A 27,099-nucleotide genomic window follows, 5' to 3' on the forward strand; every position below is an offset into this window, starting at 1 on the left:
TTTATGACGAGGTAAAGCCTATCCTCTGTAAAACAAAGGACAAGGAAGTTGGTTGGTGGGGAGAAGTGGACAGAGTATATGGATGGAGAGACACAGAGGTACTCAGAGAGAGAGGAAAATAAAGGGGAGGGGCTGAGGGGAGAGCCCCACGCCTTCCAGGGTTTTCTGAATTTCCCAGGAAACTTTGCTGGATCTCTGTTCCTTACAGTTACCTGATCCTGTTTGAAACTCTCCTTCTCATCAACCTTTAAAAAGGAAACTTGTGAACCAATTGGTCCTTCACCTTTTTAGTTTTATCCCATTCTTCCTCTTGTGACCTAACTAATCCAAATGCTGGAACTAAGAGAAAAGTGAAATGGGAAGCAAGAAGTCAGGATATTCCACAAACATAAGAACCAGACTCTGAATGGTAGAACTTGACTACATTGTGCTGAGACCTGGGCTTTCATCACTTCTCTGCTCCCCTCTGTGGATAAAGGCAGAATTGAGAGTATATTTCATCCTATAAACTGTAAAACCAGAGGCAAAATGAAATTCTTTCTTTCCTCCTTCCATTTCATGACTATGAACCAAACACATCAATCCACTTCCTTACAAAAGATATATTTTTTTCTGATTCAACAACCTGCTCTACTTAAGTCTAAGGTGTTCTAAACACCTGGATCCTTCCTGTAAAATGCCAGGCAGGTGGTTTGAGTGAGAAAAGCCAGAGGGGGCAGTCATTTTGCTATAGGTTACCTAAAAGACTACCACGTTTCTCCTTCACACTAATTTGCTTCAGGCCAGAGCAGTGTCAGTTAACAAAGACTGAGGGCCCCTTCTCCCTTTCTGCGCCCACAGTCATGAGCCCCTGGAACAGCACAGCTGATGGAGGCACTGAGGATAGTTTCACCTTAGGCTGTTTGGCTTTCAAAGCTCCTTCAACCATCCACAGAGACGGGTCCCCAGGGCTCCTCCCTGAGTTCTCTTGCCTTCTACATGCTGTTGTTCTACTCTGCTTGGCAAAGCACGTAACGTGAGTTAGCAAAGAAGGACCGTGGTGCAGTGCTTACGCCCCTGGACTCTAGACACAAACTTCTATGGTTCAAGTCTTGCCTGTGCCACTTACAAATAGATAGAACTCTCTGAACCTCAGTCTCCTCATCTGTAAGATGTGGATGGTATTATTAGTTTCAACTGTAGGACTGAGTGAGTTAATATCTACGAAAGGTCCAGGATAGTGCCTAGTACATAATGCACCATGTGTTTGCTAAATCAATAAACAAACGTGCTCCAAGCAAAGGGGACTCCTCCTCCTGACAGAACAGCCGGGCTGGTGGAAACAGAGCTTTGCTTGCAAAGAACTGAATTGCGTTTCAGGTTATAAAGTGATATTTTTCCTTGCAGGAAATTTCCATTTGCTAATTCATCTCTACTAGACCACTGAATATTTTAAAATAAGGGAGTGTTTCAAATTACAGGCAACTTATTTTTAGGAAAAAAAAGGAAATTGAATACAGAAATGTACCATTTATGTAGAGGTTAATTAACTGGCAATTTAGAGCATGGAAATCAGCAACAACAACAAAAAAATAGAGGTAGTCTTGCCAAAAGACCTGGGCTGAATCCCAGCTCTGCAAGCTTTTAATTGTTTGACCCTTGGCAGGGCCCTTCCTCTCCCTGAACTTCAGTGTCTGCATGATGGGGACGTTTTTCCCCAGCTCACAGGGTGGTTATGAGGATGAAGTAAGAAACATAGCACAATGCGGGATATAGTGTGTGGCACTTAATGACTCAACAAATGTTTGAACTTGAACCTGAAAATAATTTCCGCAGAGCTCAGACACACAGCCCTTCAGTGTTTGGCTCAGGACCTAATGACCTCTTCTTTAGGCAAAATTCAAGCCGGGTCACCTGATCACCTACAAAGGGGGAAACTCACTGACAAGGGATAAAAGAGACAGGGCTAAAAGAGATGCTAAATACATAAAGAAAAATAGAACATTTAATAAAAATAAGACAAAATTCCAAAGTTTGGTAGCCTAGGGTCCTTTTGTGTAGATAAAAACAGCTCTCGGACCTGAGTTGCCTCTGAGGGATTCCCTACCTCACAGCCCAGTGTGATGATTAACACTGACATGTCTAAAGCCTCTTGGCAATACACAAAGATACACAAATAGTATCTCTGAAAGACCCTGTTAGGACTGCATGGGCCTGCACCCCAGGGGAAAGGCACTTGGAGGAGGGAATCACCATATTGTCTCAGGTTATTTGAAAATGAACCACAAGACTAGGAAAGAGGCTGCCTGAGTTCCCAGCTCCTCATGACAGGGCTTCAAAGATTCGAAAGGCCTGGGAGGATACGTTTTCACTAACCGTATAGGGGAAGAAGCATTCGGAGCTTAGTTATATACTGGACAGGAAACAGTCTCCCCTTAAAGAGGGACAGAGGGCCCGTGACAGAAAGGGCTGGTTGGGAAGGTGGGAATGGTCCCGCCACAGGGCAGGTCTCCAGTAGAGACACCCAGGACAGAAGGCAGGCAGCCCTTGGTCACAGGTGGCTCAGTGCTTGGCTGCTAGGGCCAGATGTCTGGGTTCCAACCCAGGTCTTCCTCTTATTGTTTGCATGACCTCCTGCTTAATCTGACTTAATCTCTTCAGTGTGAAATAAATACCTGACAGCATTGTTATGAGGGCAATTATGTTAATACACGTGGAGCACTTAAAAGACTGCCTGGCACACTGCAATAATTTGACCAATGTTAGCTACTGTATTGTCAAATGCATCTTTCGTATACATTTTACTTTCCTGTACTTCTAATAATGGATGATCGGGTTACCTCAACTCCACTTACCGAAGACAATGTTGTGATGAACACTTTCAGACTTTCACTCAGTATACATTTATTGAGTGCCTAATACATGCCGGGCAACGTTTTCCTTTAGTCTTGTGCAAGAGCTAGTTTCCCAGAGACATACAACCACGATGGGGTTACTTACCTAAATTCACTGAATGCTGGTCACCTGCTCACACATTTACACGTCTGCTGGCAGCACACGAGGGCTCCTGTTTCCCCACACCTTTGCCAACACCCAGTGTCATCAGATTTTTAAAATTTTTGCCAATCTGATTGGCAAAAATAGTATGTAAATTTTCATTTCTGTGGAGAGTGAGACTGAGCATATACTTGTTAGCTGTTCCTATGTCTTTTCTGAGAATTATCTATATATATTTTTTAACTGTTTTTCTATTGGGCATCCTGTCTTTTTGTTGTTGTTGGTTTGAAGTTGTTTCTTATATATTTTAGATATGTAGCACTTGCTAATTTGGGGTATTGGAAATATCTTCTATCAAGTCATCACTTTTTTATTACCTATGTTTAGATTTTCTTTTTTAAAAAATTTATTTATTTTATTTATTTACTTTTGGCTGTGTTGGGTCTTCGTTGCTGCGCGCGGGCTTTCTCTAGTTGCGGCGAGCGGGGGCCCCTCTTTGTTGTGGAGCAGGGGCTGTAGGCACGTGGGCTTCAGTAGTTGCAGCACGTGTGCTCAGTAGTTGTGGCTCACGGGCGCTAGAGCACAGGCTCAGTAGTTGTGGCGCTCAGGCTTAGTTGCTCCGTGGCATGTGGGATCTTCCCGGACCAGGGCTCGAACCCATGTCCCCTGCATTGGCAGGCGGATTCTGAACCACTGCGCCACCAGGGAAGCCCCTAGATTTTCTTTATTGGACAGAAACCCTGTGGTACACTCAGCTCAACTCCTGACTGGACTGACTTAACCCTCTATATCTATGGCCTGTCACAAAAAGAAGTTTACCTATTTCTGGACATAAACACTATTTATCTCAGTCTCAACTTTCTTCCACACACAATGTCCAGCATTCAGTAAAATATTATAGGACATACATCAAACAGAGAAAGACAAATACTGTATGACATCACTGATATGTAAAATCTAACAAATACAACAAACTAGTGAATATTACATAAAAGAAGCAGACTCACAGATATAGAGAACAAACTAGTGGTTACCAGTAGGGAGGGAGGGGCAATATAGGGGTGGGGGAGTGAGACGTACAAACTGTTGGGTGTAAGATAGGCTCAAGGATGTATTGTACAACATGGAGAATATAGCCAATATTTTGTAATAACTGTAAATGGAAAGTAACTTTAAAAAACTGTCTTAAAATTTCTTTTTAATTTAAAAAAAAGTCGTAGAACTAAAAAGAAAAAAACTTATAGGACATACAGAAATCAAGGGTAAGGAAAACAGTGCCAAGACATAAAGCAATCAAAGAATCAGATCCAGATATTCAAATTATCAGACGGGGACTTTAAATAACTATGATGCATATGCTGAAGGATCTAATGGAAAAGGAGGACAAGAAGCATGAGGGAATTTCAGCAGAGATGGAGAACATAATGAGTCCAAAAGTTACACATTCTATTTTTATTCTTCCAGTTATTTACCTAAATTATTAAGACGTTTACTTATGATGATTTTTTTTCTCTCAGTTATTTTGTTTTGTTTCTCTCTTGATTTTATTGTTTGTTTGTACAGTTTGGCCAGTTCATTAAGCTCTCTTTCACGTCTTTGGCATACCTAGAGCTGAGATTGAGGGACAAAACAAATTTTGCCATCTTGTCAGGAAAAGGAAACTTCCTCCCATGCCTCACCTGTCATCATCAAGCAGTGACTGCTTTAAAGGAAGTGGCCTTCAGTAAAAATACCAAGAAAGCACCACAGGGCTTAGTTAAATGCAGGATCTATATGGGTTTAAGAAAAGGGTTAATTAAGCAAAAGGGTTAATTTGCTTTTTGTTCAAGTAGAGTACCTCATTCTCTGATAATGCCACAAAATAAAATGTTGCCTACACTTAAACAATAATATTTCTAACAGGCAGTCAGATTAGAAAAACAAAACAAGTTCATTGTCTAATAATTATATTATTTGTTCTAAAATTAGGTACTTTTTTCACTCAGTAATATCAAAGTCAGACATTATTTATTATGTCAATGGTCACATACCCTGAAATATTCAGGTTCAGATCAGATTTTTTTTTTTTTTTGCGGTACGCGGGCCTCTCACTGTTGTGGCCTCTCCCGTTGCAGAGCACAGGCTCCGGACGCGCAGGCTCAGCGGCCATGGCTCACGGGCCCAGCCGCTCCGCAGCATGTGCGATCTTCCCGGACCAGGGCACGAACCTGCGTCCCCTGCATCGGTAGGCGTACTCCCAACCACTGCGCCACCAGGGAAGCCCAGACTAACTCTTTTTTATATTTTAACTGCAAGATAGGAATTATTCGGGGTTAAAAAAAGAGTTGCTGAAGGAAATGGACAGTTTTGCACATTGGCCAGTTCTGCTCCATCACTTTCCATCACTGGAAATAAAGAAATTGGACCTGTGGAGACATGACACTGAGATACCTTCCCCTGGGCTATTTATCCATCAGGTACTGAGGCATGGTACCTTCAGGCTCTGAGTTTTTTTGTTTTTTTTTTTTTCCCCCGGTACGCGGGCCTCTCACGTTTGTGGCCTCTCCCGTTGTGGAGCACCGTCTCCAGACGCGCAGGCTCAGTGACCATGGCTCACGGGCCCAGCCTTTCCGCGGCATGTGGGATCTTCCCGGACCAGGGCACAAACCCGTGTCCCCTGCATTGGCAGGCGGACTCTCAACCACTGCGCCACCAGGGAAGCCCCCGAGACTCTGAGTTTTTAAAGGACTTTCAGAAATGTTTGAGATCTGAAAAAAAATTGTCTCTCAAATACCAAAAGGAAATTACATGTTTGATATGCTATGGAGTAGGGTAATGGGGTTCCAAAGGAAAAGTATTTAGAACATATGCAAGCCCTGAGCCAGCCTTGAACCTCCTGGGAATGATCTTCCACCTACTTTGTTCTTGGTCTATAGCTTGTTTATTGAGAGCACTGGCTGATAGAGTACAATGGAGAATAACAGAGAATTAGAACATTTAATGCTGAAAGCTACAGTGGAGACCATCTATTCAGGTTTTCAAACTGTGCCTCAGATACAGAAGGAAGGTTGAGGCACTGGGGCCCTGGTCTACCCTGCTCCTGTTTGTACCCCCATCTCCTACAACTCCCTGCCCTGACTGCTATCAGAACAGCTCCACTTGGATCTGTTTAATGTATTGGGATTTGTAAAGTTTTGTTTGGAAAACGAGTTCACTGCTTAGTATTAGAAAACCACTGATCTATTCTGACTTCATCCTTTTACTAATGAGTGCCCTGAGGCACAGAGAATTTAAATAAGTTATCCAAGGTCTCCCAAGTAGCTAAGAAAGCCAGGTGTTCTGAGTCTCAGTTCAAGACTTTTAGGCAGAGACTGAGGAATCCCAGATACAAGAGAACAAGTTTATTCCAAAATCTGTCCCTGACCTTGTGTTGAGAAGGTGTTATTTCTGTCCTGGGAGGCATGTGGGCTTTGCTAGGGCAGCTGTGAATGGTTCCATCACCATCTCCCCATGTGCGCCTTTCCAGCCATGGACTTGGAGGAGATCTTTTTGAAGGGCTCAGAGAGCATCTGTGAAGCTAACCAGGGGAATAAAAATCATTTTATCTCATTTTTAGTACATGGGTTATCCTCCAATTCTCATCCCTTAAGAGAAAGTTCTTATTTCCTATTGAAGAAAAACAAAGATTTTTAAAATTCCTATAAAAACAAAGATTTACAGCTTACAAGAAAACTAATAAGCAAAAATACAACAAAACCAGAAAGTATATAAAGAAGTAAAAGCGTGCATCTGTGGTGGCGAAGAACCACCATTGACTAAGTTTTGTTAGTCATCCAAACAGGCTATGTAACCCACACAGTAGCTGCTAGCCACATTGGCTTCTGAGCACTCGAAATGGGGCTGGTCCAAACTGAGATGCGCCGGAGGTGCAAAATATACACCAGAATCAAGATTTAATACGCAAAAAAACTTAAAGGAATGTAAAATCTCTCAATAATTATTTATTTTATTGATTCGTGTTGAAATAATATTTTGGATATATTGGGCTAAGTAAAGTGTGTCATTAAAATTAATTTCACTTATTCTTTCTGCTGTTTTTAACGTGCCTACTAGAAAAATGTTAATTATGTATTTAAATATAATGCTTGTGTTATATTTCTATTTGGACAGCACTGGGCTGGAAGTAACTAATTCATGTCCATGGCAACTGAGCTGAGAAGGCTGGGGTTCTTTCCAGGAATAGCTTCCTCCCTGCATGGTCCTGGCCTGAAACTAAGGTCTCCATCAAAGAGCAGCTCCAGGCTCTTCACTCAGGCTCTCAAATTATGTGCCTTCAGGGAGTGGTCATTAAAATCATTTGCATCAGAAACCTGACTTAACCTGACGATATGTCATTTAGCAGGTTTTCAGGGTTATGAGATAACAATCTAAAGGGCAAATTCCATTTAAGTTGATTTTCAAGTACTGCTTCTGTGGTGTCAAAGCAAAAACCTCCCTACAGTGAATTTCTACTTTCAAAGTAGGTGGTATTAGATCTGTTAAAAGCAGAAACATACTAAAACCTATGTTGCTCAGGACTTTACCTAACAGAAATCTCTGGAAGTTTTATTTTTTGTCATCTCTAAAACAAACCTTTAATCAGATAAATATTTTAGTCTCACGGGAGATGACTTTCAAAAGAAATGCCTGACATAAAACAAAACTGAAGTGTTTTGTTGGTTTAGGATATACTTTCTCTTTTTTATAAAAGCGAAGTTTTGGTCTGTGAGAAATGAGAGGCACTACATTTAGAGCTGAAGTTTGGTTAACACTGAAAATTGCTAGAGCTCTGAAGAAAAGAACAATTATGAAGAGCCTGTTAGAGTTCTAAAAATAAACCAAACCCAAAACAAACAAATAAAGCACTTGCTTTTTTTTTAGCGGTATGCGGGGCTCTCACTGTTGTGGCCTCTCCCCTTGCGGAGCACAGGCTCCGGACGCGCAGGCTCAGCGGCCATGGCTCATGGGCCCAGCCGCTCCACGGCATGTGGGATCTTCCCGGACCAGGGCACGAACCCGTGTCCCCTGCATTGGCAGGTGGACTCTCAACCACTGTGCCACCAGGGAAGCCCAGCACTTGCTTTTTTAAAAAGACAATATGATAGACATTCAAATTTGAAATGGACCCATGATAGGCTGAGTAATGGCCCTCAAAGATACAAACATCCTAACCCCTGGAGGCTGGAAATGTGACCTTATATTGCCAAAGGGACTTTGCAGGTGTGATTAAGGAAGGATCCTGACAGAGGGAGATTATCCTGGATTATCCAGGGAGGCCCTAAATGTAGTCACAAGTGTCCTTACAAGAGAAAAGTAGAGGGAGACTTGACTACAGAAGAGAAGGCACGAAGACTACAGACCACGAAGCAGAGACCTGAGTGATGTAACACAAGCCAGGGAATGTCAGCAGCCGCCAGAAGTTGGAAGGGGCAGGGAATAGATTCTCCCCTGGAGCCTCAAGAAGGAACAAGCCCTGCTGACACCTTGATTTTAGTACCATTAGACTCACTGCAGACTATGGCCTCCAGAACTGTAAGAGAGTAAACTTCTATTGTATTCAGTCACTACCTTTGTGGCAATGGGTAATGGCAGCAATAGGACCCTAATGCAGGACCCCAGTGACTTCACAAAATTAACTTAGAGGCTGAATTTTTTCCCCTTCAATCACATTAGTTTTTATAGGCTTAAAGCATGGAAAATAGAAATCTCTAAGATAAAGGTCTTGGGAGAACACAGCTCAAAGGGTAAAGTGCTCTAAATGGCATTTGCCCTCTCATCTATCCTTAGCTTTTATCCCACTCTCTAGCCTTGGATTCTCCATCCCCTTGTCCTTTCTTGCCCTCCCTCTCCCAATATCCTCCACCCCAAGATTAGCAACCCATCCAGATGCAACTTCAGATGTACTTTTGTGTCTGACTTGCCAAACCTCTATAATGTTAACAGAAACATTCCAATTTTCCTTGTGAAATCATCTATGGTATAATAATAAATGTAACTAGCAGCTCATGGTTTATAATAAATATTAATTCATTTATTCAGCAAATTCTTATTGAGTACCAGCTATGCCCTAGGCACTATGTTAGATCCTGGCAGAACAGCAGGGAACAAGGTAGATGTGGTCCCTGCCTTCATTTACAGATTAGTAAAGGAGATGGACTACAGCAAGTAAACATATAAATACATAAAAGGACCAAGTGTGGTTAAATGCTGTGACAGAGACAAAGAGAGTACAGTGCCAGGGAATAACAGAGCTGGCCTGTCTTAGGAAATGGCATTTGTCTTGTAAAGAGCAGGGTTGGGGGAAGACAGCATCCCACGTGGAGAGACAGCACCCAAGGACCCAGGTGGGGCAAGAGCTTAGTGTGTGTCAGAGATGCAAACAAACCCATTTGGGCAGAGCACAGCAGGAAGGGAGGACAAGAGCACAAATGAAGTTAGGTAGGCAGGGGACAGATGACCTAGAGATTCAAGGGTAATGGCAGACATCGCTGGTCCCTTTTCTCCTGGTGAACAGCCTGGAAGTATCAGGAGCTGGAAAGCCTCTAGCTAAGAAATATGCCAGTAATTGAAGCCTTACCAGTAGAGATGCATTCCTTTAAGTTTGGAAATTTTATCTGAATATCTTCCACCCTCCAGGAAGCATTTTAAACCATTATCAGTTAACACTTTGGTGGGAATTAGTTTCCTGGACTCCTTTGTTTGATTCAACATTTACCGCATGTCCTCTTGTGCCAGACAGCCCCGTTTGGGGTACTACACGGATATGAAGGATAGGAGAGAGCCTGGCCCTGCTCTCACGGAGCACAGTGGTAGTAAAGTGCTATGAGGGAAAATCGTAGGGAGCAAATGAGAGTGGCTCACAGCAGGCCCCAGACTGATCTGGGCAAAGGAAGAGGGCTTCAGGGAGGAAGTGGCACTTAAACAGGAAACTGAAGGATGAATAGGAGTTGGCCAGGTCAGTGTGTGTGTAGCGAGGAACTGAAGAGGAGTACTCCTGGTCTGTCTGGAGTCCTATGGAATTAGGACACTAGAAGAGCTGAGAGAAGTCCAGTGCGTAGAGATTGAAAGTGAGGATGGAAGAGAGAGGACTGCATGGGTAACCTTGGAGGCCCTGGTAAATGAATTTGGACTCTACTCTAAAAACAAAGAGAAGCTGTTAATGGGTCATAAGCAGAAGAGTTATAGGCTCAAGTTTGCATTTCAAAAAGATCACCCATGTTTTGGTGCAGAGAATGGGATTGGAGGTAAATAAGAGTAAAAGTGAAAGAACATTCAGAAGGCGATTGCTGGCTTTCAGGCAGGAAATGATGGTGACTTGGATGAGGATGAAGATTTCCTAATTGCAGAGCCTACTTAATCTTTGCATTTACATTTATTTACAATTTAGATTAAATATCAAGTCTTTATCAGTTATGTTGGTCAGATATTGAGTATGATTTTTATGCCTTTGCGAAGAAGTAGAGTATTATTTTTTATATAAGTGAAATTAATTTCAGTCTCAAGCCACATTCTTCTGGAATTTGTAAATTTGACTTCGGTCAGTTTGCGGGGCGGGGGGCGGGTGGTTTCTCCACTTCTTCCTTGGTATGTATCTGAATTTGGGGAAGAAGGTATGCTGAGATCTTGTACAAAGTGGGTGTCGGGGGAACCAATCTTGTCTCCTTGATTGTGTTCTACTCTGAAATCCACTGACACATCCTTGGTCACATATCTCTCTTCTGCTCTAGAATCATGCTTGGTATGTAGGACCAATAGTTTCTTGTTGGATCGCGGGGACAGGTTCAAGAGATATTTAGAAGGAAAAAAAAGATTGTATTTAATGATTCATATACACTGAGAGCGAAGCTTCAAGAATGACTTGTAGATTTTTTTTGCATTAGAAACTGGATGGTGCCTTTCAACGAGACAGGAAACTTGGGAGAGGAGCAGGTGCAGGGCAGTGGGCTGGAATCACGTGGTCACTTTAGAACATGATGTGTTTAAAATACTCAAGATGAGATATTGAAGAAGTGATTGGCAATGGAGTCTGAAGCTTGGAAAACATCTGGGGTTGAGAAAATACACACACACACACACACACACACACACACACACACACACACACACACACACACACGGTGTTTTCAGTGTAAAACAGAAGGTAGTGGAAGCTTTGGGACACCATGAGATCCCCTGGAGAAAGAGAAAGAGTGTGGAGTAAAATAAGAAGAGGGCTTTGGAAAAAGTCTGAGGAATATTCAAAGATTGGGCAGAAGGAGAACTGGCAAAATATCCATGGAGGTAAGAGGAAAACAAGAATGGCATGAAACAAAAGTCTCAAGAAGAAAGTCTTTAAAGGTGGGAGTGGTGAACAATATTAAATGCTACTGTTGTTCAGTCAAGTAAGATGAAAACTGAAAAGTATCCTCTGGACTAAAAAGTCCTTGGTGATCCCAGAAAGAGCGATTCTAGGGTATGGAAAAAGCAAAAGCCAAATTGGTGTGAAGAGTCTACCGTGAACATGTGGGGCAGTCACTAGACACTTCAGAAGAGTCATGCCCTTGCAGGAGGCCTAAATTAGCCCTGCAGTAGGGGCTGCTCCAAACCCACTCCAACAAAGCTTAAGAAAAAGCTTCAAAAGGTCAAGCTAATGCACAAATAAATAAACTGCCTGCTAGGACAAAGGCTAACAAGCTTTAACTAAGACAGCAACATCCAGTGGTCAATAACAAAACCACAATTTATAGAATCCAATAAAAAATCATTTACACGCACCCCAATGTTCACGGCAGCACTGTTTACAATTGCCAAGACGTGGAAGCAACTTAAGTGTCCATCAACAGATGACTGGATAAAGAACAAGTGGTATATATGTGTATATATATATATAATGGAATGTATATATATATAATAGAATATATATATAGTGGAATACTACTCAGCCATAAAAATGAATGAAATAATGCCATTTGCAGCAACATGCATGGACCTAGACATTATCATACTAAGTGAAGTAAATCAGACAAATACCATATGATATCACTTATATGTGAAATCTAAAAAAAATGACACAAATGAACTTATTTACAAAACAGAAATAGACTCACAGACATAGAAAACAAACTCATCATTACCAAAAGGGAAAGGGGTGGGGAGAGATAAACTGGGAATTTGGAATTAACAGATACACACTGCTATATATAAAATAGATAAACAACAAGGACCTACTGTATAGCACAGGGAACTATAGCCAATATCTTATAATAACCTATAGTTGAAAATAATATGAAAAAGAGTATATATATATATATATATAAAACATATATACATATAACTGAATCACTTTGCTGTATACCTGAAACATTGTAAATCAACTATACTTCCATTTTTAAAACCTCCTCCCAAATGAAAAATCACTATATATAAGAAGCAAGGAATTGGGACTTATAACCAGGAGAAAAAATCAATCAATAGAAACAAACCCAGAAAGGAAGAGATAAGAGAATGAGCAGATTAGCAGACAAAGACTTCAAAATAGTTATTAGAAATATGGCCATGTATCGGGGAAAATATGACTACAACGAGAAGTGAAGATATAAAAAAGAATATATAAGCAATCATATTTCTTTTTCAGTAAGCACCACCGCCCCACAAAAAAAACTATAACCTGCCCTGCAGCCTCTTTTTTGCAAAAGATTTTATTTTTCTATAACTTTGTACTTTTGTTTCCTTGTATGGAAGTACTTTAAAATTGCCTTGGGGACTATATCATATGTAATTTTAAAAGGAAGTTTAAAGTGACCTTGATAGGTGCTGGGGAAGGAGGGAGGGAGGTGTGATTGTGATAGAATTCCAGATGCACTTTTGCCCTGTATTGACATTGTTTGTAGAAAGTACAAGACTTCCTGGTCTCTGAGCACAGAGCAGATGAGCACAGAACAGACTAGAGCTGCAGGGATGACCAGGTTGTGTGTTCTCCTGAACAGGCTGGTTCTCGGGTCCACCTGCCTATTGGTCCCTCTGACCTAAGGTCTAACAGTCCTGAGCCTTATTGTGGCAGAACTCTCATAAATGCTGGCCACATTGTCCTTTAACCATCCTTTGGGAGATTTAAGAGTACTTTTAAAGGTATACTTAAAGTTAAAAGAAATATTACTTAAAAGGAAAACATTAAAGTTCAGGAGCTCATCTGGTGTATTTGTGAGCATCTTTATCAGAGCTATGTTGAGTCTTGGGCACATCAGCAATTTAAGGTAACAGGAGAAAGACCAGATCTTCTCACCTAGCTCTGCATCCCCATTAAGGAGGTATAGGTTTCCCCTAAGGATATTCATCCCATAAACAGTGATCTCAAAGCTGAATTTTCAAATTTGAAATCTCCCATATTATCGGCTTTTCCAAGATTGTTCATACGGTCAAGAACTCATGGGAGCTCACATTACTTTAGTTCATAGATCACTTTAGTTCTAAAGCACTACTACAAACCTTAAACTTTAAAATTATAAATGATAGGACATATTTTTATTTACACTCATTTAACTGAAAACTTATTTATTTCTGCACAGCCCCATGCCAGTAAGGGAATTAGAAGTCGTGTTTTTAGCTATTCCCTGGATGAAGGGAAAAGGAAATGTGGGTCTCAGTTGACTGCACCAAGCTGTCATGCTTATATTTGGTGCCAGCTCGTCACCTGTTGGCAGGGCCAGAAGAGAGCCCCAGGACTAAATCCATCCTTACCTTCTATATCCAGCTTCAAATAAAACATCTCCATCAGCACATCTTCTCCCTGTGCAAACCACTTCACTGAACAGAAAACTTCTCTGCTTAAGTGATTTCTCATTATCAGCTTGTATTTTGACATCCAACAAACTAAAACTAAATTTTTAGTCTGAAGCAATAACTTTCCATTATATGTTATTTCAAGAAGCACCCATCTCCTTGCAACAGAGCATGTATTTATCTCATAAACACATACACAGCTGAAAAGAGCAATGACAAAAATAAAAACATAAACACAAAATGACTCAGGTATCTTTGATCAAATATCTTTATTATCAGTTATATATATTTATTTTATGCCATAGACATTTTGCTCCTAAAATCTCATCTTCTTTCACTTACTTTAGTTCTTCATTTTATCCTCAATGGACCTGTTTCATGTCTTGACCATGGGAAGAAGATGCTGAGGAAAAGGCAAGCTGGTCACCAGGATGCTGTAAATGGCAATGACACATCATTAGGAACACCGTCATATAACAGAACAGGCCGAGAATACATCATTAAGAACCCAGACAGAAGATCATCATCTTCCATCATCATCTGAAATTAAAAAGCACCTCCAAAGGAACTGTTTACTGCTTTGTCTGCAAAAAGTGCTCTGAACACTAAACCAAAGAGACAAAACATCCTTTAGTGGATTGTTGGAGCACTTAAGGAGGTGTAAATTGTAATTAGCCATATGTTAGACTTTCACAGCCCAATAAGAAAGAAGCCTGATGGTGCAAGATCTCTGTGGCCCAGTTTTTCAGGTCAAAAGCAGAATGGCTGTTGAGTAAGGAATAACCCACAAAGGAAAGCTACAGTGCTATTCCATTCTCTGGCTTCAAACACAACAGATGAGAAAGCCTTCAGCACGTGTTTGCGATTGCAGTCATGTCGCTGAGTTATTAGGGAGGGAGGGCCCCTATTGAGCTAAAGTCCCAACCTTAAAATCGTGGATCTGGGGACATTTACTCTGTTTACAAAGGAATCAGAGTGTAAATGTGTTACAAAGATAATATTGTTCTATATTAATATTTCCAGATAAGAAAAAATGGTTCAGAGATGGGGCCTGTACCAGAGAGTGGAATCTGTTAGTAAAAACAAACAAAACAAAACAAAAACAAAAAACAACTCACAAACTTTTGAGAACTTGGTTTTAGTTACTGCTGTGCTAACTAATTATGTGGCTTGCAGTATGTCCCTGAATCATCTTAAACCTATTATCTAACCTCCCATAGCCTAAATTTAACATTTTTATAATGTGGGGGGGGGGCTCAGTGATTTCTAAAAAATGGCATTCAAAATGTGTGTGTGTATGAGTGCACCCTCTCCAGTACCCTCATTGTCCTGAGGAAAAACCATTAACTTCGGGCTTCCTGGTGGCGCAGTGGTTAAGAATCCGCCTGCCAATGCAGGGGACACAGGTTCGAGCCCTGGTCGGGGAAGATCCCACACGATGTGGAGCAACTGAGCCTATGCTCTAGAGCCCATGAGCCACAACTACTGAGCCTGCATGCCACAACTACTGAAGCCTGCATGCCTAGAGCCCGTGCTCGGCAACAAGAGAAGCCACTGCAATGAGAAGCTTGTGCACTGCAATGAAGAGTAGCCCCCGCTTGCCGCAACTAGAGAAAGCCCACATGCAGCAATGAAGACCCACTGCACCCAAAAATAAATAAATAAAATAAATTTTTTTAAAAAAAACATTAACTTCATTGGGTTTGCACAAGGTCCTGTGACAAAAAAAGGTGAAGGAAAATAATGAAATACTGCCATTTGCAGCAACATGGATGGACCTATCATACTAAGAGAAGTCAGGCAGAGAAAGACAAATACCATATGATATTGCTTATACATGGAATCTAAAATACGACACAAATGAACTTATTTACAAAACAGAATAAGACTCACAGACATAGAAAACAAATATATGGTTACCAAAGTAGAAAAGGAGTTGGGGAGGGATACATTAGGAGTTTGGGATTAGCTGATACAAACTACTAAATATAAAATAGATAAACAACAATGACCTACTGTATAGCCCAGGGAACTATATTCAATATCTTGTAATAACCTATAGTAGAAAATAATCTGAAAAAGTATACATATATATATACATATATATGTAAAGCTAAATCATTTTGCTGTATACCTGAAACTAACATAAGATTGTAAATCAACTATAATTAAATTAAAAAATGTCTTTATTAGACAAAGGTGAAAGAAGAATCTCAGGCCTGGTAGGAGGGGCAAATAAAACTGAGACGATTCAAAATCTTGCACTGAAACAGATAATTGACAGGAGGATTTGATTTGCTGTTTGGCTGAGAATAAGATATTCTTCTCATTCATATGAAAACCGATGAAGATGAGTTTATATCATTTAAGATGCAATATGATCTTCAGGCTCAAATAGCTGGATGCCAGTAAATTAAGGATTAACTTGGTTCTGAAAATTCATGTGAATTTGTGCACTCATGTAACTTTCTACTAAGTGACTCTCACTACTATAGGGAGATAACAAGATCTGGCTAATTCTTCTTAAGGCAGATAAACATAGGGACAAGAGCCTTCAGACTGAAGAAGACATAATGGATACCATTCTTCTTTCTAATCTACTTAGCCACATTGTTATGTTTTAATTTGGAGCCTATTTCATGATCAGATAGTAGAGCAAGTGTGCAATTTCCAGAGTCGACAACTCCTCCTCCTCTTCCTCGCTCTCACCCCTACCACCCCATCCAGTACTGCAGCCAAGAAGAAAGTCTTCACTGGAAGGCAAGCGCCACTAGCGAGAGGAGAGGCTTTGCTGGTTTAACCCTGTATTCCTCACACCTAGAATAATATGCCCAGCACGCATTTGTTGAAGGAATTCTCATACACAACGATTTTCAGAATGGTTTCGGGATTGGTGACTTCTCCTTTTTGAGACTGAGTAGATCCAGTGGATCAAACTTGATTCTCTGAAATCTACTTTGGGTTCCTACTTTCTGAAGGCAATGTAAATTGCTGGTTTTAATTTAGAAAGCCCAGTTGGGGTTAAGACTCTTGATATGCAGGTTATCATCATGTTTGCGCAATACTTAACCAACTCAAGTGGTTCAGGCAATTCCAGTAGCACCCAGATTTTAATCCTGGGGAACTTTGGGGCATTTGGCAAATTTTTATCCATCCTACTGAATTATATAGCCTCAAATGATAGACGTCCATGAGTATGGCAAATTCGTCATTTCAGTCTGTATTCCCTAGTTGTAAAACTTCCCTGCATAAGAAATAGCAGCAGCATAGCGGCAGTAACAGCAACAACCCTGACGTTTTCATTAAAGTTGGGCACTCAGGAATGAATCTGTTGAATTAAATGAATGTCCCATTCTCTAAGCTCAGTGCTTCTTGGGACAGCATGTAATACTGGACTCTTAGCAAGCAAAACACTCTATGATCTAAATTCAAACGTAAGTAATGGCTAATTTCATATTTCATCTCTTTCTGCTGTAACCTAAAAATAGAACTTCAGACCTAACTCTATTCATACTCTTTTGTTGCTAAGGTTTGAGACATGGAAATGGCCAATTCCTCCATATCAGATTTAGATCTAATTTAGTATATGCTTTCACCCACTTACAGATGGTTTTTGAATGACAGTTGTTGTTTTGGAGGGCCAGAACACGGAGACACGTCCATCTCACCGCTAATCCATTATCGTTTTGCTTTTCCTCCCTTTGTCTTCTTGCTCCTTCATCCCAGACATCTGTCCTCAAAATCTGGCTTCCTTGTGATCTGGTCACTCCCATCACATTTGCTGTGTTTATATCAACTTAATGTTGACAGAAGTATTTGGACTTTGGCTGTCTTTATTAAGGCATGTTGCTGTAACATACTAACAAAGAGTTATCTCAGCATAAAGGTTTATGCAGAAGGAAAAATGTTCTTTAGATTTTTAAAAAAGACTAACTCTGGGTACATTTAGGCTGGTATACAACACTGATTTCCAAGGATTTGAAACAACACTTAACACACATGAATTCTGTTATCTTGCATACCAAATTTCAGTAGCCTTCCGGGACACCAAATTACCAGTGAAGCAAAAGGCATGACACTGTGGTTAGGTGTGGAGGTTTTACAACAAAAGAAAGAAGATGACAATAATTGAGTATATTTGCTTCAAGGCTTTATGTAATTTACCAGATAAAGTTAACCTTTCTTCCTCTCATATCCCAACAAGTGTATATTTGATAGACACACTATTTTAAACATTATTTTAATTGTTTATTATTAAAAAAACCCCAGATGTTCATTACTTCTGAGTTATTAAAAGAAATACAGGTACTATAAAATTATAGTAGGAAAGGACTTAAGAAAAAGAAAAATGAGTAAAGAATGGTCAGATGGGGAAAATATGCTCTCAAAATGGAACTCTTTGCTAAGAGCCACAGATGCAATACCTTGAGCCTCAGGAGAGCTTTAATTAGTCCTGCTTTTCCTTCAGCGCATGCTCAGAAGCTCTGGCAGGGACTGTAAATGAGGGCAAGGAAATCCAGCAGGGGCCTGGGTGGGTTAAGTGGGGGAAGGGCAGGATCTTAAAGGGGCAACGACCATTTAAAAGAGCAATGCCTCTAGGCCCCACCATTCCTATCTCAGGTCCTTCAACCTACCACCACCAACCTACTCTACCTTCTGTGTTCCCTACCTCAGTTAACAGTACTACCTCTGGGCTTCCCTGGTGGTGCAGTGGTTAGGAATCCGCCTGCCAATGCAGGGGACACGGGTTCGAGCCCTGGGTCCGGGAAGATCCCACAAGCCGCAAAGCAACTTAGCCCATGCGCCACAACTACTGAGCCTGTGCTCTAGAGCCCAAGAGCCACAACTACGAAGCCCGTGTGACACAACTACTGAAGCCCATGTGCCTAGAGCCCAAGGTCTGCAACAAGAGAAGCCACCGCAATGAGAAGCCCGCACACCTCAACGAAGAGCAGCCCCCGCTCGCCGCAACTAGAGAAAGCCCGTGCACAGGCAACGAAGACCCAATGCAGCCAAAAATAAATAAATGAAATAAATAAATTTATATATATAAAAAAATAGTACTACCTCCATTTTCCCAGTTGTTGAAGCCAGAAACATAGGAATCATTGCTGATTTCTCTCTCGTATGCTTCTGCAAAATGAATCACTGTCAATTTTTGCAGATTTTACCATAAATTTGACTTCACTTCTCAATCCCTATTACCACTGTCCTGGTTTAAGCTCTCAGACCCTCACTGGGTCCTGCCTGGGCCCTTACAACAGTGTCTCAACTGGTGTTATGTGCATTTTCCACTGCTGCCAAATCATCTTTTAAAAATCACAACGCTCAACCTGAAAAAACACTTCAGTGGTCCCCATCACCTGCAGGAAAAAGTTGAAGCTCCTTAGCACTGCATACCTGGACTCTATCAATCCACAGACCTCATTTCTGACACTCCCAGGGTTGTATTTTCTGTTCTCACGATAACCAACTGCTTTTAGGATATATGTTCCAACACAATGTGAATTAACACGGAATATGTAGAAAAGTTTCTGACCCACTTAAAATACATAAACTTTTAGCGAGTAAGATGAAATAACCCAGCTTCTACTTAACACTTCATTTATTTAGCTATATATCATAAAATATGGATGTATAATTTTTTCACTCTCATGCATCATAATATCAAAGGAAAATTTCAAAAGTTCAAAATATGACTCTCTTACCTATACAGAATGAACCCATGTCAATGATTTTATTTTTAATTGATGAAGGAAGCAGTAGGATGGTAAAGCTGGTTCTAAGAGCATTTGAAGAACTGGTTATTTCTAGGAAAAAAAAAAGATTGCTAGATTATATATAAAATGAATTAATGTTCTGCAGGGCAATGAAATAATAGATTATTATCTTCCCTATTAAACATAATCATTTACATCTCTACCAAAAAGAAAATCCACAAATTTACATGTAACTGCACAGTATCTAGACTCTAATTCATAGCAAATAGCCAGGTCAAACACTGGTAAATTTTCCTACTGAATTAAATAATTAAATAATCCTGGGGGTGGGCTTGTTGAATAATGCTTCATGATTACATTGAAAGGACATACAGTCCTCTTCTTGCTTTCTGATTATTTCCAAGTGCAGGACAATTTTCCTTAACAGTGAAAGTTTTTTGTTAAAACACTTCACATTAGTCTTGTTCATCAGTGTTTTGGCACCACAATAGTCACTTCTTGAGTCACCTAACAAAGCTTTTCAGAACATAACATTTTATGTCCTCCTGTGTTTTCTCCGATAAAGCATTCTGGAATCTCGTGTAGTTTGAAAAGAGAATAAATATATTAAGTAACTATCAACATTGTAGAACAGTGTACAGTTATGTGGATGTTAAAACGTTAACTACTAAAATAATAATAATGACAACAATAATAACAATAATAGTGCAATGTGTAGCTCCCAAAAATAGAAGAAAGAAGGACCATATAAAAATGGCTTTAAGACTTCAGGAGATGGCCAGGAAGTAAAAAGAAAGATGGTAAACATAAAACAAAAAATAGTAGAAATGATTCTAAATATATCATTCACAATGAGTATAAGTGGGTTTAACTCACCTGTTAAAAGACAGAGACTACAAAATTGGATAGACAAATAAACCCTCCTTCCATAAACATGTCTAGAAGGTAACAAAGCTGAAAGGATGAAAACAAAGGGATTACAAGGAAAATAACAGCAACAAAAAATTGACACAGCAATGTTAACATTAGACAAAATGAAAATTAAGACAAAAAGCATTAAGAGAAAAAAAGGTATTTTATCACGATAAAAGGAATGATACAATTGGTACTTTCATAAACTTTCACAAATAAAAAGAACTTGATAAAAACTCGAAAATGATAATCATTTTGTAAGATTTTGACACGTTTACTAAAAACTGATACATCCAGCAAAGTAAAATTTAGTAGTAATACAGACTACTTTGATAAAATTAACAAGGTTGATCTAATAGATAAAGAACCTTGCACCCAAACAAATGGAGAGTATTTTCAATACATTCAGTACACTTTTCTAAAATGACCACATACTAGGTCACAAGAAAATTCAATTTCCAAGATTTAATATCATCTATGTTCACAAAGCATTTAAATTAGTAATCAACAATAAAAAGATGGTTAAAAAATAGCAACAACCTTTAATTGAAAACTTAAAAAAAAATGAACAAATAGCTCCTTGGGTAGAGAGGACATTACAATGTCATGGAATAGTTAAAACTAAAGACAATGTAAGTACCACATGACAAAACTTGTGGAATAGAGCAAAGTAGTACCTAGAGAAATGCATAGTCTTATGTATAATTATTCTTATAAAAGGAAAATTGAAAGCAAAAAGCTAAACTTTCAAGTCATGTAGGCAGTAAAAGAATTACATACTAGCAAAAATAAGTAAAGAAAGAAAATAGTTCATATATTCCATAAAATAGAAAACAAAGACATAAAGAAAAATCACAATAAAAACTGGTTTCTTCAAAAAATAATAAAGTAGACAAGCTTCTGGCAAGACTGATAAGAATGGGACAATAAAAATGAATAATATTCAGAATAAAAAAATGGGGCCTAAATACAGCTAGAGCATGATTTTAAAAACCCCAAGAGAACAAGATGAACAAGTTTATTCCAAAAACAACAGAAAAACTAGATAAAATAGTAACACTTCTAGAAAAAAAACTAAAAGTAATTCAAGAACAAACAGCCATAAAGGGCTTCCCTGGTGGTGGTGGTTGAGAGTCCGCCTGCCGATGCAGGGGATACGGATTCGTGCCCCAGTCCGGGAAGATCCCACATGCCGCGGAGCGGCTCGGCCTGTGAGCCATGGACGCTGAGCCTGTGAGTCCGGAGCCTGTTGCTCTGCAGCGGGAGAGGCCACAACAGTGAGAGGCCCGCGTACCAAAAAAAAAAAAAAAAAAAAAAAAAAAAAAGCCATAAAAATAAGTGACATAAATCTCTCTAGGTCTCTATCTCTGTAATAAAGAGGCTTCCCCTGCAAAACAAATCAAGTCCAGATGGTTTAAAGAAGAGTTTTTACTAAATACTTCCAACTCATTTTACTAAGCTACTATAATCTCACAGCCAAATCCAGACAAGAACAGTAACAAGAAAATTATAGACCTATCTCACTCTCTTAGACGTAAAAGGCTAGATAAAGCATTAACTGGTTACCTCTTCTGTTCAATATTGTATTGGGTGCCGTGGCCTCGACAATGGAATACTATGCAGCTGTTAAAATCAATCTAAGGAAGTGGAGAAATGAGGCTTAAGGCAAGTGACTAGCGTCCCTAGGTCCTGCTGCATATTTCTCCATTTCCAGCCCTTCAAACTGCTGTTTATCCTTCAAACACTTTGGCAGCCATCACGTCCTGTCCCACAAATTAATCTTTCATCTTTTGTATTTCCTTCGTATGTCATGGATATTTCTATAACCAAATGTATCTCACGGTTTTGCAGGAATTTGGTTGCCTGACCACATAGCACAGAGCAGGATGGAAAGAAATGTTGAACAGCACTCTTCTCTGAAGGATCTAGAACCCATTCCCACTTACCGCATTTAACTGATTCGTACAAAAGTACAGATTATGCTAGCAGTCACCGGGTCTCCCAACAGTCATCACGTCCCCCGTCCCCGAAGCAGCGGCTGTGGCTTAGACGCCGCTGCCCTTCCCGTATTTCTCCATCAGAGAGGATGCCGACGCCCGAGCCCACTTCCTCTTTCCTCCTCTCGCTTTAAGCGGCGCAGAAACCCATCCCTCTCAGAAAAAAATCTTTAACAGGAAGCCCAGAGGCCCTGGTACCTGGCATCCCGCCCCGGACCCGCAAGCCCGCGCGGGCCCCGGGCCCCCGGCCCCCGGCCCCCGACCCCCGACCCCCCGACCCCGCCCGCGCAGACGCAACTCCCGCCGCCCCGCCCACGCTCCCACGCCGCGCCCGGCTCCTCGCTGGCTGGGCCGAGCCGGTGCCGGGCGCCGTGGAGCTCGCGCGCCGGGCCGGCCGGGGAGGGCCGCGCTGGAGCGGGGGCGGCGGGAGGGCGGGTCGGGGCCGGGCTCCCGCTGGCGGCTAGGACGGGGCCGAGCGCGCGGCCGGCCATGGAGGTGGAGGAGGCGTTCCAGGCGGTGGGCGAGATGGGCATCTACCAGATGTACCTGTGCTTCCTGCTGGCGGTGTTGCTGCAGGTGAGTCCCCCGCCGCTCGTATGGCTCCCACGTCCCCGCTTCCTGGCCGTCCGGGGAGAGGCGTACCTCCCTCCCCACCCCCAGCGCCCGGCCCGGATGCCGAGCCTCTGCAAACCCCGAGGTGTGGCGAGCCTCTCCCGCCTCCACCTTCACCCCGCGCGAGGGCGGCGCTGGGGTAGGCGCCGCGCGTTGGCCTGGGCCCCGGAAAGCCAAGGTCGCCGGCCGGCCTGTCAACCCAAGCCTCGGATCCTCGTCCCTTAGGCGCCATGCTTCTCTCACCTCGAGTGGGGAGGGACTGCGTGGGGGGCACTTAAGCCAGCGAGCTGGTTAGTAAGAGATGAAAAATCCAGTTGTTATCTGGAATACGCTGTGAATAGGAAGGGAATTTTTAACCTGTGGCGCTGTCACTTTGGAATCTGGAACACAGAGAGGGAGGGCCCTGGTCACCCGCTGACAGAAGGGCTGATTTAGAGGGCCTCCTTCAGCTCTGGTATCTACTTACCATCTTTTCCTGGATTTGAGGGGACTTCCTATCCAGGAGCTTTCAATGCATGGGGTTTATTTCTTTCTGGTTTAAGTTCTGCAGGGTCATTCTGCCCAGAGTCCCCTTGGCTTGAGACTCTTTAAAGTCCATAGTGCCATCTACAACGTGTGGTGTAAAATGGAATCACTTCTTCATCGTACAGAATTCTCAGAGACTGCTTTTTTGGTTTTCTCCAGATTTTAAGCATTTTGATTTATTTCAAAAGGGATTGTTCGTAGAAAACAATTACTTTGAACAGTATACAGGACTGATGGAGACTGGCTATGTCACAACATCAGACAGTACAGTCAGTATCTGCTGTATGGCTGGTCTCTGTAGACACCCGTTGCTGTCCTCGCTGAGGGTGCCTTGTGTCTTGAGTTAGTCCACTCCTCTGGCCCTTAGGAATCACACGTCTCTTCACTGAATCGGTGTCCATAAGCATAGTAATCAGCACCACTTTGGGCTGGGGCGCTATAGCTGTTATCATAGGAATCATAACGCTGTTCCTCATAAGCAGTGCCATGTCCATCGTCATAGTCATAATCTCCACAGGTCTCTCGTGTTGGGGGCGGTGGTGGAGGTCTGTACCCAGTTGGGGGGACTCCTCTTGCTCTGGGAGTGAGAAGTCCTCTTCCCCGACTCACTGGCCCTCGGGTGGAAAGGACTCCCCTGGCAGTCGGTGTCCCTCGCAGTACCCCAACTCCCACTGGCTGGGCTGTGACTCCTCCCCTTCCCCTGGTTATTGCTGGGGTTGGTACCCCTCTTGTATGCAAGGTAACAAGTGGTACATCTGCATTTTCTGGACCACCATTCAAATATGTTAATTCTTGGAGCTGTGCTTGCCTGATTTCATCATTATACTCAGGAATGAGGAACTTTTTGATTTCCTCCAGAGCATGTCCCATCCGGGCATAGGCTTCTGCTGGGGGGCGGGGCACACACTTCAGTCAGAACATGGAGATCATCACTGAGGTGGAAGTACTTTGCTTCTCCACTTTTCCTCAACTCTTCTTTTGCCCCTTCTCTCATGGAGCCTTTTCCAAGGATGGACATTTTTGTCAAGGTTTCTTCTTGTAAACGCTTCACAGAATTGCCACATGGCCCCAAAAGTTTCCCCACAAAGTTGAACTTAGGGAACTGTTTTACAGGAGTTAAAACTTTCTGTCCCAGCCTAAAATTGTAGGTTCCATATGCTCAAGGTCACTACAAATACACTTCGCCACGCAAGTTCCTCCTCCTTTGCCAGCTTAAATGGCCCATTTGATGTCAATTACTTCTTTTATTCTAAAGGCATTTTGTTCACAGATCCTTTATTAGTATGCCAGTCGGCCATTTTACTTACTCTTTCATTCAACGTATATTTAATGAGTGCCTACTATGTGCTTATCAGGGGCTATAATGTCAGATAAATCAAAGCCCCTTTCCTGTGAAGTTTACATTCTAGTGGGGGTGGGATGAAGCAGGCAGGCAGTTAAATAATTACAATTAACATGGGATGATAGTTATTCTGAGGGAAGGACAGGGTGGTCATGGGTATAAGCACCAGTCCACCAGTTGCTTAAACCTTGCATAAATCAACTGCTCAACAGGAAGACTGGGAGGGTTGGAGGTGAGGGTTGACTAAGCGATTCTGTTTTCCATTAAAATGTTTGAAAGTTCAGTTGATTTCATAACCAGCCAGAAGAACCATTTAAATGATGCACTGACAGATGAAGTCAGTTCTTTCTCTAGCAAAACAAGTTCTCAGTTCACAAATATGTGATATTCTGAGGTTCCTTTAAGTGTGTTTTAGCTTTAAATGCACTTTCCTGTGGGGAAAAAGTATTTGTGCTAAATCACAAAAGAGTATTTAATGCAGAGAGAATAGAATTGTGATCATGATGTCTGACATGCATTTATATTTTCTCTTTGAGAAAATTCTTTTCCTATTCTAACCAAGAATTTCAGGAACGTAACTCCCTCTCTGAGTAATCTCACCTACACTCTATCTCCTGTATCATTATGTTCTCACCTGCCTAGCCAGGTATCCACTGACCTTGAATAAGTTTGTCTTGAGTGGAGTGTGGCACTAAAAAGGCTACCGTTCTGGGTTCGGGACCTGTTAAATTTCCATCATTTACTTTTTGTTATGGTTGACCCAGTTGGTTAGACCCAGTTGGTACCAAAGAGGTCTAAGCCCATGACCATGACCGTTCACTGAACCCTGCCTGATGTGTGGTCAGTATTCACCATAGAAGAACTAGATCTTAGAGTGTTGAGGATGAGTGACTGACTTTACTTGTAGGTGTGGGCTGAGGAGGTGCCCTGTAGCTGTGCGGATCCCAAAAGAGTAGATGCCCAGGTCCAAGCAGAAGTGAATTCTTCACAGCTGTTACCCATTTGTGAGGACTCAACTACCCCATTGAGATACATAATCCACATGGTCCTATGGTCACCCAAAGCTCTCCTGGATATGAGAGTGGAGTTCCCCAAAGGCTGCTCTATCAAGTCTGTTGTTGGAGATGATTTAGACTAGGGGAGCTGGCCTGCAGAGTGCGAGTACTAGAGGGTCCCGTCACACAGTTGTAACACGATGCTTTCATCATTCTTCTGGGGGTTGCTTCCTCTAACAGGAAGAAGTAAGAAGCCTTTTTCAGAGTTGGCTGGCTTGAATGGAAGGAACTTGATGTTTGCTTTTTAAAACCAAAGCACTTGTCTACCAGTGTCCAGTGAGTGTACAGACCAATGGTATAGCAGCCCTGCCAGAGAGGGGGAGTCCTGCACATTGTAGATGGGACTGCCAGGGGGAGGGACCACCAGGGAGGGGGGGCTGCCTCACAGGAGCCTTATCTACATCTGTGGTTTGGTGATGACCAACTCCCGCTGAGAAACACAAAACTAGAGGGACAGAGATGGAAACTGTACAGATTCTTCTGTTTTCTTCCTTCTAGGATCATTATTATTTTTAAAATGATGTTAACTCCCTTTACTTCAAACACATCCAAGTTCAAACTAAGAGGACAAGACCACATTACAAGCCAACTCTAAAGGTCTTTAGGTTAACTTTTCTTGGATTATAGATATCATCAGGTAGCTCCTCAAACGTCTCAATATCGTTTCCTTTGCCTAGGAGACCTACCTTCACTTGCCTTGCAAACACAATCTTTGGAATCTCCATAGTGGTCAACTTTCAGATACGTACAGAATAAATGCAGATTTTGTACATTTCTCGTCAGCATGATAAGATGCAAGTGACCTGATAATAGTGATACTTGGTTTTAGAGTACCTAAGAAGAAAGCTAGAGGAGAGAAATTGCCTTCTGTAAAACTGGTTGTCCTATGAACAAGCAATAAGATTTATAATTTTGCAGTTAGAAAAATTCTTACCCACTCAAATATGCATGCCCTCCTTTGGGTAAGAGTTTTTTGTGGTATTTAAATATGAATAATTCTATTTACTTTATTACCATTTCTATTTTCCAATCGTGATTCAAAGTTGACGCCATTATCACTATTTTGTGTTTGTGTTTGTGTGTGCTTATTTGCCAGACTGTTCGGAGGAAGGTTTGAATGCAGTTCTTTGTTTCTTGATCTGTTTAGACATAAAGTGGAAATGGATCCTACTTCCTTGCTCTAA

At 41.5% G+C, this 27,099-nt stretch overlaps 1 protein-coding gene, 1 long non-coding RNA gene and 1 pseudogene across 14 annotated transcripts in view; 1 reads left to right on the forward strand and 2 right to left on the reverse strand.

Moving 5' to 3' along the window:
* The window catches only part of LOC137219197 (uncharacterized), a 241,562-nt gene that overhangs the window by 205,380 nt on the left and 9,083 nt on the right, over positions 1 to 27,099 (reverse strand). The gene's annotated exons all lie outside the window — the stretch shown is intronic.
* The window catches only part of SLC22A15 (solute carrier family 22 member 15), an 81,295-nt gene continuing 76,993 nt past the window's right edge, over positions 22,798 to 27,099 (forward strand). For all 13 annotated transcript variants that reach the window (XR_010941012.1, XR_010941013.1, XR_010941014.1 and 10 more), the window contains exon 1: positions 22,798 to 22,957. Coding sequence is in view for 7 of the 13 variants with exons in the window: in XM_067727388.1 (XP_067583489.1) it covers positions 22,871 to 22,957 (87 nt within the window). In the remaining 6 variants the exon portion in view is untranslated. The remainder of the gene's footprint in view (positions 22,958 to 27,099) is intronic.
* LOC137212599 (KH domain-containing, RNA-binding, signal transduction-associated protein 3 pseudogene) lies at positions 23,681 to 26,640 on the reverse strand (annotated as a pseudogene).

Source organism: Pseudorca crassidens, chromosome 2 (assembly GCF_039906515.1).
Source record: "Pseudorca crassidens isolate mPseCra1 chromosome 2, mPseCra1.hap1, whole genome shotgun sequence".
NCBI lineage: Eukaryota > Metazoa > Chordata > Mammalia > Artiodactyla > Delphinidae > Pseudorca > Pseudorca crassidens.